The sequence below is a fragment of the Octopus sinensis genome, linkage group LG15 (assembly GCF_006345805.1).
Source record: "Octopus sinensis linkage group LG15, ASM634580v1, whole genome shotgun sequence".
NCBI lineage: Eukaryota > Metazoa > Mollusca > Cephalopoda > Octopoda > Octopodidae > Octopus > Octopus sinensis.
Genome location: NC_043011.1, coordinates 55,871,149 through 55,884,233, shown reverse-complemented (window position 1 = coordinate 55,884,233; position 13,085 = coordinate 55,871,149). Strand labels below are relative to the sequence as shown.

Genomic DNA, 13,085 nt, shown 5'->3' with positions numbered 1-13,085 from the left:
ACAGAAGGCCTTCTACTGCAGGCACATCAAAGCCCTGATCTGAGTACAACTTTGTCATCTGGGCTTCATCTTGTATATTAGATGGCAGAATGCCATTCCTGATGTAGAGGTCTTGTGCTTTGCTGGCACATCTTGTGTGGAGGTCTTCTTTACCTCATCTGCACTGGATGGGACACAATTGCAGGATGGAGGACTCCCAAAGGCAGTTTTCTATACTGAAATGGCATCAGAGCAGGCCAAACCATGGTGGACAGAGGTTGTGATACAGGGAATTTATTGAAAAGACATATGAAGAACTCTAGCATCTCCCAAACACTTGGGAGGAGAAGGCCCTATGGCACGAGGAATGGCACCATCTGTTGAAGCTCATAATTCCAGCCATTGAGGAAAAATAGAGAGAATATGAAAGAACACATAAGAGCCGTCACTACTCCATTGCATCAAGCAGCTTCACCTGCAACAGGTGTCATTGCTGCTGCAGATGAAGAGCAGGCCTTATAGCCCACATGTGAGCCTGCCAGAGATGATTACCAAACAAGAATTGTTAATGTCAACTTATGATGGACAGCTGAAGAAAAAAACAGAATATATATATATATATATTGTATGCATGATGTTTGTGCACACATATTTATATATATATATTCTTTTTCTTCTTCAGCTGTCCATTGTAAGTTGACATTGACCGAGAAGTGTGGTGGGTGGACTTTGTTGCTGTGACCTGGATTGGAACCCAGTCATAGTATATATATATATATATATATATATATATATATATATATATATATATATATATATATATATTAATAGTAATAGTATGACAGCAAAAGAATGAATGAGACCTCGATATTATGTAAATAGAGGAATTTATCTGTAAAATATTATGTTACAATTATTTGGAGTTTTATTATAGTAACCGAATAACTGTCACATATTATTTTACAGATATATATATATTTATTTATTTATTTATATTTGATGTATGTATGGTGTGTATCATCATCATCATCATTGTTTAAAGTCTGCCTTCCATGCTGGCATGGTTGGGATGGTTTGACAGGAGCTGGCCAGGCAGGATATTGCCAAAAAGCGTGATTAGAGAGTGTGGAGGGGAAGTGAGAGGTAAAAACTGGGTATATATAGAGTGGGTGGGGCTACCTGATAGCAATGAAGGAGAGGAACTGGGTCTTGAGGACAGGATTGGGGAGTGAGGGGTAGACATGGTGCATGAAGGAAGAAACGTGAGGAAGTGTAGAGATGTAGATTGGTTTGTTGGAATAGGGTACTTGAAAAGTTTTCTTCATGTGGGTGGAACACACAGGTTGGGGGCTAGCAGGTAGCAATGATACAGTGGGACAGGGCCAAGAGGACAGGTTTGGGGAGCAGGAGGTATGCACAGTGCATGAAGTGGAAATGTGAAGTAAAGATGTAGTTTGGTTTGTTGTGGTAGAGTGTGAGAAGTTTTAAGTGTAGTTGGGACACACAGCACTTTTAGAACTCAGTTTTGGTGACGTGGACAGGTCTAATCAAGAACCTCATATCACCAGACATCTCAATCCATTATCATTTCCTCTGTGAGGTCCAACATCCTGAGATTGGTCCTTACCACTTCATTCCATACCTCCCTCTTCCACAGGTACCATCCACTTTCAGTGACCAGCACTTCTTTATCCAGCTGTCCTCGTTCATACACATCACATGTCCAAACCAATGTAGTCTTCTCTCTTGCATGCTACATTTGATTCCTCTTATGCCCAGCTTTTCTCTCAATACATTTGCACTTTGTTGTATATGCACACTGATGTTGCATACCCAGTGGAACGCACTACCTTTATTTCTCTCCAGTCTATGCATGTCTTTTGCATTCAGAGCCCATGTCTCACTACCATCGAGTATAGCAATGCAGGACCGTGTAGTGTGGAAAGGGATTCTCAATGGAGTTCCGACCAACCTATGGTTGGTCGTAGGATGATGATGATGGCTGTTAGCACACAAGCATGATGCAGTCTACCTTTCACTCTGAGAGAGAGAGAGAGAGTCCTTTTGTTGCCAACAGAGCTAAAAGCTCTCTCAACTTCCTCCATCCTATTCTTATTCTAGAAACAATACTTTCAGAGCATCCTTCACCATTGCTAACTTGGTCACCTAGGTAACAGAAACTCTCTACAACCTCAAGAGAATCTCCTGGGCATTTGAGAGAAACTAAGTCCCATGTACTCTTAGTGCTTATTCTTCCTGCACATCTGCCAAATACAAAGACTACTTCATCTGTTAATCTACCTCTGGTTCCACTGTATCTCTTACGTGTCCATAGTTTACACTGGGTGCAGCGAATGGAATTTCTTCCAACTCCTTTCTTCGTATTTTCTTGTGTTATGTGTGTGTCAGTGTGTATATATTTTTTTTACCTTAATATTTGTCTTTGCTTTAATGCACTTAATGATTTGAATTTGTATCATAATTAAGAAACCATTTTTATGTAGATTGGGAGGATTTGTGGTTGTGGTGGTAGTAGTGGAGACACTTAAGCTATTTCTGATTGATTGTATAATTCAGAAATGTGGTATATTATAGCATCAAAGGGGTCTCAGAGAAGAGAATAACAGCCATTCTAATGTAAGAAGAGGTGTTACAAAAATAAAGACTAGGTTGTTTCTTGCTCCAGCCAACAGTTTTGACTTTACATTGGTAATAATGATGATAATAATAACAATAATAATAATAATTAATTCTTTTATTGGCCACAAGGGCTGACAAAAATTAATTATAACATAAAGGGACAAAACACAGGACGAAAGTTACAAAGGGTTTTGCCCGTTTGAAAATCCGTGTAAAAAACAGTTTAACAACGAAAATATTTAACAATGGAAAACTCCCAATAGGAGGAGGTGCTTCGAAAGGTTCCTGGTGGAAAAACCCATAAAAGCCACGGGAGCCTGGTCAAAAGCGGGGTAGAGAGCCCCTTTCTCCTTTCGTAATACCTTTTTCTTACAGGTGTATCCTCAGAATGGCTCCTTTCATACTGGCCATTCTTGCGACATTTATCCAGCTTTCAATAAATTTGCTACCAGACAGCACTTCCCTCTCTACTCTCACCTTCCTTTTCAAGTGAAACTTGAAAAAGTTGATTAATAATAACAATAATAATGATGATGATGATGATGATGGTTGTGCAATAAGTTTTTGATTAATCTTTGACAACAGCAATATTTTCCTGATGTTTGTTTTTCTGTTTGACAGTGGATGTGAAGTCAACATAGAACAAGTTGGGTCTTGTTGCACACTCATTGCAGAACAAATCTTCACCAGTCACCAGCCGAGTACAATTGATGAAAAGGTGGCTGCTCTTTTGTTCAGTGAGTATTTGCTTTTTTTTAATTTTACATTATCAGTAGATTATTTCAAAGTGAAATTTGGTTTACTTTGTCGATACACTTTTGAAACTCAGGAACACAGGACAACCCATACTAGCATGGGACAATGACATTCAGTGATGATGATGATGATGATAGTTTGGCTAAAAGTTGGTTTTGTAAAAATAATATTTTTTTTTTCTATATCATCCTCAATGACAGCTGCTGTCCTATTTATTGTTCAAACAGTCTCTATTCAGTCTCTCTTAAATGGGAGGCTGCAGTTTCGTCATTCAGCTTTGTTCTGCTTCACTTGTTTCACTTTTAATCTTACACAATCCTTTCGTCATTGTTGTTGTTGTTGTAATAGTCGTTGATGATGATTTTTTTCTTCTTTTTACTTTTATCCCTTTGGTACATATTCATTTTTTTTATGTACATATTTTTTTCATTGTTTATAAAATAAGTACAACTTGTACAACGTTGAGTCAGTTCACTACACTCTAACTCTTTTATGTAAAAGTCCTTCTTCTCAATAATATTGCATCTTGGGAAGTATATTAAAGATATATTTGCGCAATTGTTCACAGAAAAATTAAATTTGCATTTTTTTTTTGCCATTCTTTTTTATTCTATAAGTTTAACCCTTTTCTTACCATATTTCTGCTGAGGTGCTCTGGTTTTCTTTCAATTACTTTAAATATAGCAAAGAATTTAGTAAAACAACTTAGTTATCATTCAGCTAGTGTTAGGAACATAAATTGTGACTAAGGTTTGGTGGAAGATTTGAATTCAAAACTTATGGAAACAAGACATTTGTACTCTCAGCCAGAGCCGCTTTCAGCCGGGTTGGTAACAAAAGGGTTAAGTTGCTAAAATACTATTACAAAACTAACTACATTCCACAATGATGTATTGCAAAGAATCCTTTTTCTAGGAAAGGGTCATCTGCTTGAAAGCAGTATATATATATTCACCTGCCCTTCCACCTCTTTCCCTTCCTTTCTCTATTACTATGGCTTTACTCTTTTGCACTTGGTAAGTCTTTGTTACATTAGGTGCTTCTCCTGCCCCTTCTCAGGGACACTGACTTTTATGTACCGTACCTAATGTAGGGGCAAAAATCAGTTGCTGAGAATCAAATCTTTTTATTCGGCTAGAATGCTCAACTTCATTATTTGAAGCACAAATATAAGATGGCATTGGCTGCTGGACTTGAACTAAAGTCTTATCATAATACACTTGGACTGAAAGTAGCCAAAACAATGTTATAGCATCCACTGTCCCCCAAATGACGGTGGATGTTATGAAATTCTTGTGTTTTCTAAATCCTTGTTGGATCATGAGGAAATCCAAGTGGTGTTTCTGTAGTTTCCTCTTCAATAATTGGATCAATATCAGATTTCTTTCACTTACATCTGTGTTTGAATATGATTTGTCAACATACCTATTTCTTTACTACCCACAAGGGGCTAAACACAGAGAGGACAAACAAGGACAGGCAAACGGATTAAGTCGATTATATCGACTCCAGTGCATAACTGGTACTTATTTAATCGACCCCGAAAGGATGAAAGGCAAAGTCGACCTCGGCGGAATTTGAACTCAGAACGTAGCGACGGGTGAAATACCGCTAAACATTTCGCCCGGCGCGCTAACATTTCTGCCAGCTCACCACCTTAATCAACACACCACTGCAGTAATTATTGATGGAACATCCATTTGTGGGCCCTGAACTTGCTTGGGCCAGATTTTTCAACAATTCAGTTTCACAGTAATCTTCAATGGATTTCTCTTTGGTAGAATTCAGATTTGATTGATTTTCCTGGAGCACTTGTTCTTCCAGGTGGGAGCTCTATTTCCAGATGAGACAAAAGCAACTTGACAGTTTGGTAATTTGATATGAGCTTTTGATGAGTAGCATCAATTGGTCAAACCTGGTTGACCTTTAGTTCTTAATTACAGTACCATACAAAAGTCTTCAGCCACTTCAAACTATTGTAAATTTCTACTAATTACCAACTTGTTAGTGTATGTTTCACATTGTGTTTTTTTACAGATGAAACATTGGCCCTGTTGGAGTCATTTCCATACCTAATCATTATATTTTGTGGTCGGGGTTCTGAATGACAGGGAAACATGTGAGATGACCACCAAAAATGGTCTCTAGTTAGTCTCACTGTAATGGTGGGATCTAATCCTACAGAGCAATATCCCTTAGTGGTGTCACATTGGCTTTTCTGGCAGCCTTCTTGAATGAACTACATTAGAGATGTTGGAAGCAAGGGATTTAGCAAATGTCATCTATGAAACTGATGAGACTATCTGAATTGAGTCAAGTGTCAGTATAGTCATATAGATATATATATATATATATATATATATATATACTTGGAAAATACTGCATGGCGAACTGGAAATTGACTATGTGGTGAACAGTTGATTTCCTGTTCATCACATGGTTGATTTCCTATATATATATATATATATATATATATATATATATATATATGGCGGCTATACCAGAATACAGAGCTATTTCTAGCACTAGAGTTGACCTATTTAACGTTAACTCTCTTATATTTACGGATATATATATATATATCCTTTTATATGCAGATAGGAGCTTTTTCAATGTAGAGACGATTACTGATGTTGGCATTGTGGGTTTTTTTACAGTTGTAGCAAGTTCCGTTTTTTTGCTGGGCAAATTGAGCTGTCAACACAAAAATACCACCTCCATCTATAAGTTGATTTGTTCATAGACTCATTACTAAGAGAACTGGACTCTGTTTTTGCTGCAGGGCATCACATGAGAGGGAAAATCACTGGCAAGCATTTGCATTTCTCTGAGAAGCTACGAGAGAAAGAGCTTGGGTGATTGCTTATTCCAAATTCAATGAAAAGCAGCTCTCATGATTTTTATTAAATGAGGTCAGAAAAGATCCCCAAAATAGATGAATCCCTAATCCTATTGTCTTGATATATCGAAGTTATATATATATATATATCAATAGTTATAATGTCTTGTGAAGTTAGTAAGCAAGTGAAGACATTAAATCTTATGTCACACATCTAAACGTTTTCACAACTACAATTAGAATCTACAGAAGGCAAGTCTGTTGTTTTTGGTTCTTGTAAGTCAATGAGAGAATTTTGGAATGTACTTTTTCAGTGTGTTCTCTTTATGTTTGTACTAGAAGTATTGTGGAAGTAATGTGGCTGAAGAATTTGTTCCATTGTTATTGTATTTCTCTGGTGAAAGGCATGCCCTGGAAGACTACCTAGGTTGAGCTTGTGAAAATAATTAGTTTTGAGTTTCAGCCAAATAAACTTTTGTGACAAGGAATAGTGAAATAAACTTTCTCATTCTCAACAATTAAGATTTTCAACTCAAGGATTTGAAGTCCAAGTGTAACATGTCAGTGTTTTATTGCAATAATGGTTTTGTGACATTTCTATAAAACAATTTGATATTTATGATAATAATGAATGTATTGTATGCAGTGTTGAGGTGCATTACAACTCATCAGAAAAAGTAGCCAAAGGTGCCTGAAAAGTACATAGAATATGCATAGGAAGGGAACAGTGGATTAGTCATTAGAAAAAAAAATGTGGGGATGCAACATGAAGTTTTGAAGGATGTAGGTATTCCATCAGCTAACAGCTGATGTGGGTAGTTTATTCCATGCTTCAGCAATTCTGAGCATGAAAAAATGTCTCTGAAACTCATGGGTGTTGTGTTGTCTTTTGATGTTGTAAGCATGTCCGTGAGTATTAGACAAATGGAATTACTCATCTCTGCACTGTTCTTGTTCGTGTGTTCTTTCAAATTCCAGTAATTCAAATCACAGTGTATTGAGACCATTCAACCAACCTCATTTGTATAGAAAAGCATAAAAGTTTCTGTTTGTTTACTTCTGATCACCAACAAAGGATCAAATTGACTCACCATTTGTGTATTTAATTCGTTCAATGTCTTTTGGGATCATATATAAATACATTTATAAATATGGTCAGTCGCCATGATAGATCAATAACCACTACACACATTTTTTTCTCTCCTTGTTTTTTCTGTGTCCCTTTCTGTAGAAAAGCATAGGCTCGAAACATAAAATACTTTTTTCTATTCCTGAGCGTTATACTAATACATCTGTTTGTTTTGTACATCACCTGTCTTCGTCTTTTGTTTTTTTTGTAAACTCTCCCTACACATATAAATACATAGATTTGTATGATTTTAATTTCGAAAGTATAATTTTAAACTTTGAAAAATGTTTAATCTATTTTATTCACTCCATCTAATCAGAGCCAATGAACTTTACAATTTTGACCATGAATTCTAGGTACCATTATTTTTGATACTATAAATATGAGTAAAGAAGCTAAACGTGGAACTGCAAAAGATGAAGAAATACTGCAGCGCTTGGAAAATATTCTACCAAATTGCAATCGCTGTGATGTTTTTGAACAAATCAATATTGTTAAATACGATATAAGTGGTAAGTAATCGATTTACCATTTACCATCGGAATGTGTGTTGTATTATTATTATTATTATTCATTGTTATTATTTATTGTTATCGTTATTATCCAAAGTGACACCAAACAACAGCTGAAGGCAGTTGATGACAACATCTCCTTCTCTCTTCATACAAACTCTTGCATTCAGTTTCAAAGTATTCCACTCCAGCATCACACAGGCTCCTCCATGCCTTCCATTTAACAGCCAGGAGCTCCAACTGATTGGGGGCGGTGTGGTGGACACTGCATAAAATGAGAGATCACTTGAGATGCTCATAAAAACGAAGTCTTAGACATCCATAAGATCTACTTCCAGTCTTAATCTCACTGAAGAGGACCGTCTTTGGGAGCCAATTACCCAGCATCCAAATGACATGGCCAACCCAGTGGAGAAGACTACATAGGTTGTAGGCCTCAATGCTGTAGATCCTGACCCTCGGGAGGATTTCAATATGAGGCACCTTGTCCTTCCACATGAAACCGAGGATACTTTGCAGTGATCTGATATGGAACACTGCCACTTGTCATACCTGGTGCTGATAAAGGGTGATCTCCCTATGTTTAGGTTATTGTTCAAGTATATATAATTGTTTCAATCAAATATTTAGAATTTTTTTTTTAAAGTATTTTTGCTGCCGTTTCAGGAAACAAAAAAAAGCATTGATGGGATTGAAGATGACTGGTAAACCAAACCAAACTCATTTTCTAGCAAAGGAGCTGAGAATTGATTGTTTGTTCCAAATTCAGTGCTTTCGTTGAGAATACAAATTTTCAGCTCCCTTTTACATCTTTTCAGATTTTCCTTTTAGTTTATTTTGTGAATGTGGACAGATAATTTTTCGTCATTTTCATCTAGATACTGATTTTTTTTTTTTTGTTTTTTATGGTTTTAGGATTCACAAGTTTGGATGTTTTAGAGATGGATTTGAAAGTAATATCAAAAAACGATATCAATATTCCAATGTGTTCAGTAACAGTACCTATTGAAGTAAGTTGATTTTTAATTATTGTTGTTTTGATTAAATCAACCTTAACCAATTTTAATTACTTATTTGTGGCACGTAAAAAGCACCATCCGTTCGTGGCCGTTGCCAGCCTCGCCTGGCCCCCGTGCTGGTGGCACGTAAAAAGCACCATCTGTCCGTGGCCGTTTTCCAGCTCCGTCTGGCACCTGTGCGGGTGGCATGTAAAAAGCACCCACTACACTCACGGAGTGGTTGGCGTTAGGAAGGGCATCCAGCCGTAGAAACACTGCCAAATCAGACTGGGCCTGATGCAGCCTTCTGGCTTCACAGACCCCAGTTGAACCGTCCAACCCATGCTAGCATGGAAAGTGGACGCTAAATGATGATGATGATGATGATTTTTCAATAGTGTATCAATTTCTTACACAAATCTGCTGAAAGACTTTGTTCTTAAAATAGTCAAATTTAATTTCTAAACAGTTAGCATTGATTGATAAACAACTTCTAGCGAACCTTGTGTTTATCAACCCTCCTTCAGTCATTTACCTGCTCAGCTTAAATGATATCTCACCATTTGTTCCATCATCCTTGGAAAAAGATGTATAGTCGTCATAGAGATTCAGAAGAAATAATGAAACAACTGTATTATTAAGGTTTTGCATAATACTGTGATTGCCTGGTGGTTAGGACCTCACACTGTGATGACATTGAATGATATATTTACCCCTTGTCATATAAATTTTTACCTCAGCAGGGAAATCTACTCCTGGTTGAGAATTTTTGTTGTAAATGATGCATCTACAGGGTTTTCAGACAAAAATACAATGAAATGAATTCTCATTAATTTTTCAAGGCTCATAAAAAACTATTGGGCATCATTTCATAAAATATTCATTAATTATTCATTGGTACTACTTGTTAAGTTTATTGTATAACTAATTAAATAGGATGAGCAGGAATTGTCTTGAATAAGAATACTGGTTGGTGCCAATGATGGGATATAATTCATTGATGCTTTGTCTGGCAATCCAGTATACTATCGACTCTGTGGTCTGGAGCTCTCAAAAACTTTATTAGGCGCAAGGCGATTTGAAATCTTTTATGAATATTGTTTCAAATGCTATCTTCTTGATTAAATATTCCTGAGGTTGGTTCAGTTTGATATGGGTTAGTAGCCCACGCTCAACCACTACGCCATGGCGTAGTGGTTGAGCGTGGGCTACTAACCCCAAGATTCCGAGTTCGATTCCAGGCAGTGACCTAAATAATAATAATAATAACATCGAAAAAATACCTTAGCAATGAGAACCGAGGTTCGAAATTTCCCCAAGACATCTGATGAAGGCTGGAGGGTATATCAGCCGAAACGTTGTGTTAACAACAAACAAGATGAGGACAAATATCCGTCAAATGTAAATAATGTACATAATTGCTCATCTCTTAAATATAGAACTGTCGATATTTATTTATATTGTGATCAGAAATGTCAATCTCTTTTACTATGACGACTGTGTCGTGTTCTAAGGTAAAGGTACATAACTCTGCTTCTCTTTGTCTGCTTTGAGAAATTCATATTTTATAGTTTATTCGTAAATCTAAAGAAGAGCCTTCATATTGTTGAAGCACTTGCTTCAACAATATGAAAACGCACAAATTTATGAAAGCCCAACCCATCTTCTAGCATTAGAATCATTGTTTGTCAAGAAGTTAACAATGAATGTCCAAGAGATAAGGAAAGGTTCGTTAAACTTGCTTCTTACCTGTCACTGTATAGCAATAGACATGGCCTCTAAACAAAACCACCAAGTTACTTCTGTGTTTCAGTGATGTATAAACAATTTAGTGGCGTCTCTTTAACCCCCAAGAGTCAAACGGGCAAGTTTATCATAGTTGCAGGCAAAGTTAAGGGGTTGGTTTCATTGTCACATAGTTCTGTATTTGAATCCATTATATGGGGCATTGGACAAGAGCTCATCATCATCATCGTTTAACGTCCGCTTTCCGTGCTAGCATGGGTTGGACGGTTCGACTGGGGTCAGGGAAGCCAGGAGGCTGCACCAGGCCCAGTCTGATCTGGCAGTGTTTCTACTGCTGGATGCCCTTCCTAACACTAACCACTCCGTGAGTGTAGTGGTTGCTTTTTACGTGCCAGGCGAGGCTGGCAACGGCCACGATCGGTTGGTGTTTTTTATGTGCCACTGGCATGGAGACCAGTTGAGGCGGCGCTAGCAACAGCCACATTCGGATGGTTTTTTTTTTTCTTCTTTTTCTTTTAAGAGCTCATTATAATAATCCTAGGTTAACCAAAGCTTGAAAATAAAGTTTGGGAAAATGGAAATTGTGCTGATGTGATGTTGTGAATGTATTTGTGTTGTGTGTTTTAGTTTCCAAAAAGTATCATTACTGTGCCAAAAGAGTAGCTTAACCACTTGAAAAGATCATTGTTTTTTTGATGTTGCTTTTTTTAACATCCATGCTTCCATGGATTGGACGGAGATTATTGAGAGAGATTTTCTACTGCCAGATGACTTAGCCAACCTTCAACCGTTTCAAAGCAAAGTAATATTTCCCCTCAATGGCCAGACATGTTCTCACAGAATATTGAAAAGGAACAACACTGCCTGTATGACAGTGACACTCATTTACAACTATCAGATGATATCAAGACAAGGACACACGAACACTCCCACATGCTCACACTCACATATAAACATGTATGTATGAGTGTGAGGTGTAGGCATGACTGTGTGATTGAGAGATTGCTTCCCAGCCTCATGGTTTTGGGTTCAATCCCACTGCGAGGCACCTTGGGCAAGTGTCTTCTACTATAGTCTCAGGTCGACCAAAGCCTTGTGAGTGGATTTGGTAGACAGAAACTGAAAGTAGCCCATCATGTGTGTGTGTGTGTTACTGTCCCCTTGCCTTGACTTTGTTCAATAATTGTAAACGAATGTCACCATTAAGCAAACAATGCTCTTTACTCCTGGTCTTCTGTGAAAACATGTCTGGTAAATGGGGTGGGGTGAGGGGAATATTACCTGGAAACAGGTGACAGGAAGGGCATCCAGCAGTAGAAAATATGCCTCAACAAAATTCCATCTGATCCATGCCAGCATGGGAAAGTGGACGTAAAATGATGAAAAAGTTCCTTACAGTTTCTATCTTGTTGGATTGGGCTTATAGTTGGAAACACTTACCCAAGGTGTGATGCCGTGGGACTGAAACTGAAACCCTGTGGTTTAGAATCAAACCTCTTAATCACACAGCCTGCCTGCACCTATAAAAATCAATAAAACAGATATAAGATTGATACAAATAATGGAGTTGGTGTAACTGACTGAAAAAAAAAAAGAGAGAGAGAAGGAAAGAAAAGTCTTGAAGGCAGCGGCCCAGCATGAAAGGCAATGACTGAACTAAATACAAGAATCTGTTGAATTTGAAGGTATAGCATTGAATAAATATTTTCTGTAATCCTTTTAATCCTGCTTAGAATTATTAATTCTAAGCAGGATTAAACAGAATTATTAATTCTGTTTAAGCCGACTATCATTTTGAATATTAAATTCCATTCTGTTTTTAAATGAATTTAAAATAAAATAATTGAGGTTTAATGGTCGAGGTTTGTTTATAAGTTAATTTTCTTTCTAATTGTAGGATCTCATTAAAAGGGATGACTTTGAAAGCAGTTTGTATAAATTATCAGAATTACATGATGCTAAAGCAATTGTCATAATGTGTATGGTGATGTTGAATAAAGACAACATAAAACAAGACCTTGCTGTTTTCTCAATGTTTAAACCAGCACTTGATAAGGTATGTCTAGCATTTCTCTCTAAATATATGGAATTATTGTTTAGAAAATTATGATGATGAGGTTTTCTTTGAATTACAATTTTTGTTGTGTTATTCTCATTATGTTGTTTATACAGTAGAATCTTATTACAAAATTTGAAAATATTAATCTTAATTTTTTGAATGTAAGTTTAATATGTCGAAATCAAATGACATATACCTGAAACTTTTTGATGTCAACCTGTCTGACACTAACCCTGGTTTTATGATACAAACTTCTTGTTTTAAATTGATCTAAATTAAAACTTTTCTTCAAAATTTCATATTAATTTATATTCTAAACACCAGCTTATTAATGACTTTTATTTTACTAAATTCATTGTTTTCCAAATTAATTGAATCAGATGGTCTGAAAGTGAATTTGGCAAATCCTAAGCAATTAGTTTCAGTG

The 13,085-nt window shown here is 36.7% G+C and overlaps 1 protein-coding gene across 4 annotated transcripts in view; it reads left to right on the top strand.

The window, feature by feature from the left end:
* LOC115219795 (protein prune homolog 2) overlaps nt 1-13,085 on the top strand; it is a 204,046-nt gene that overhangs the window by 61,408 nt on the left and 129,553 nt on the right. For all 4 annotated transcript variants that reach the window (XM_036509782.1, XM_029790061.2, XM_029790062.2 and 1 more), the window contains exons 5-8: nt 3,241-3,356; nt 7,700-7,855; nt 8,771-8,865; nt 12,497-12,655. In XM_036509782.1, coding sequence (XP_036365675.1) covers nt 3,241-3,356; nt 7,700-7,855; nt 8,771-8,865; nt 12,497-12,655 — 526 coding nt within the window. The remainder of the gene's footprint in view (nt 1-3,240; nt 3,357-7,699; nt 7,856-8,770; nt 8,866-12,496; nt 12,656-13,085) is intronic.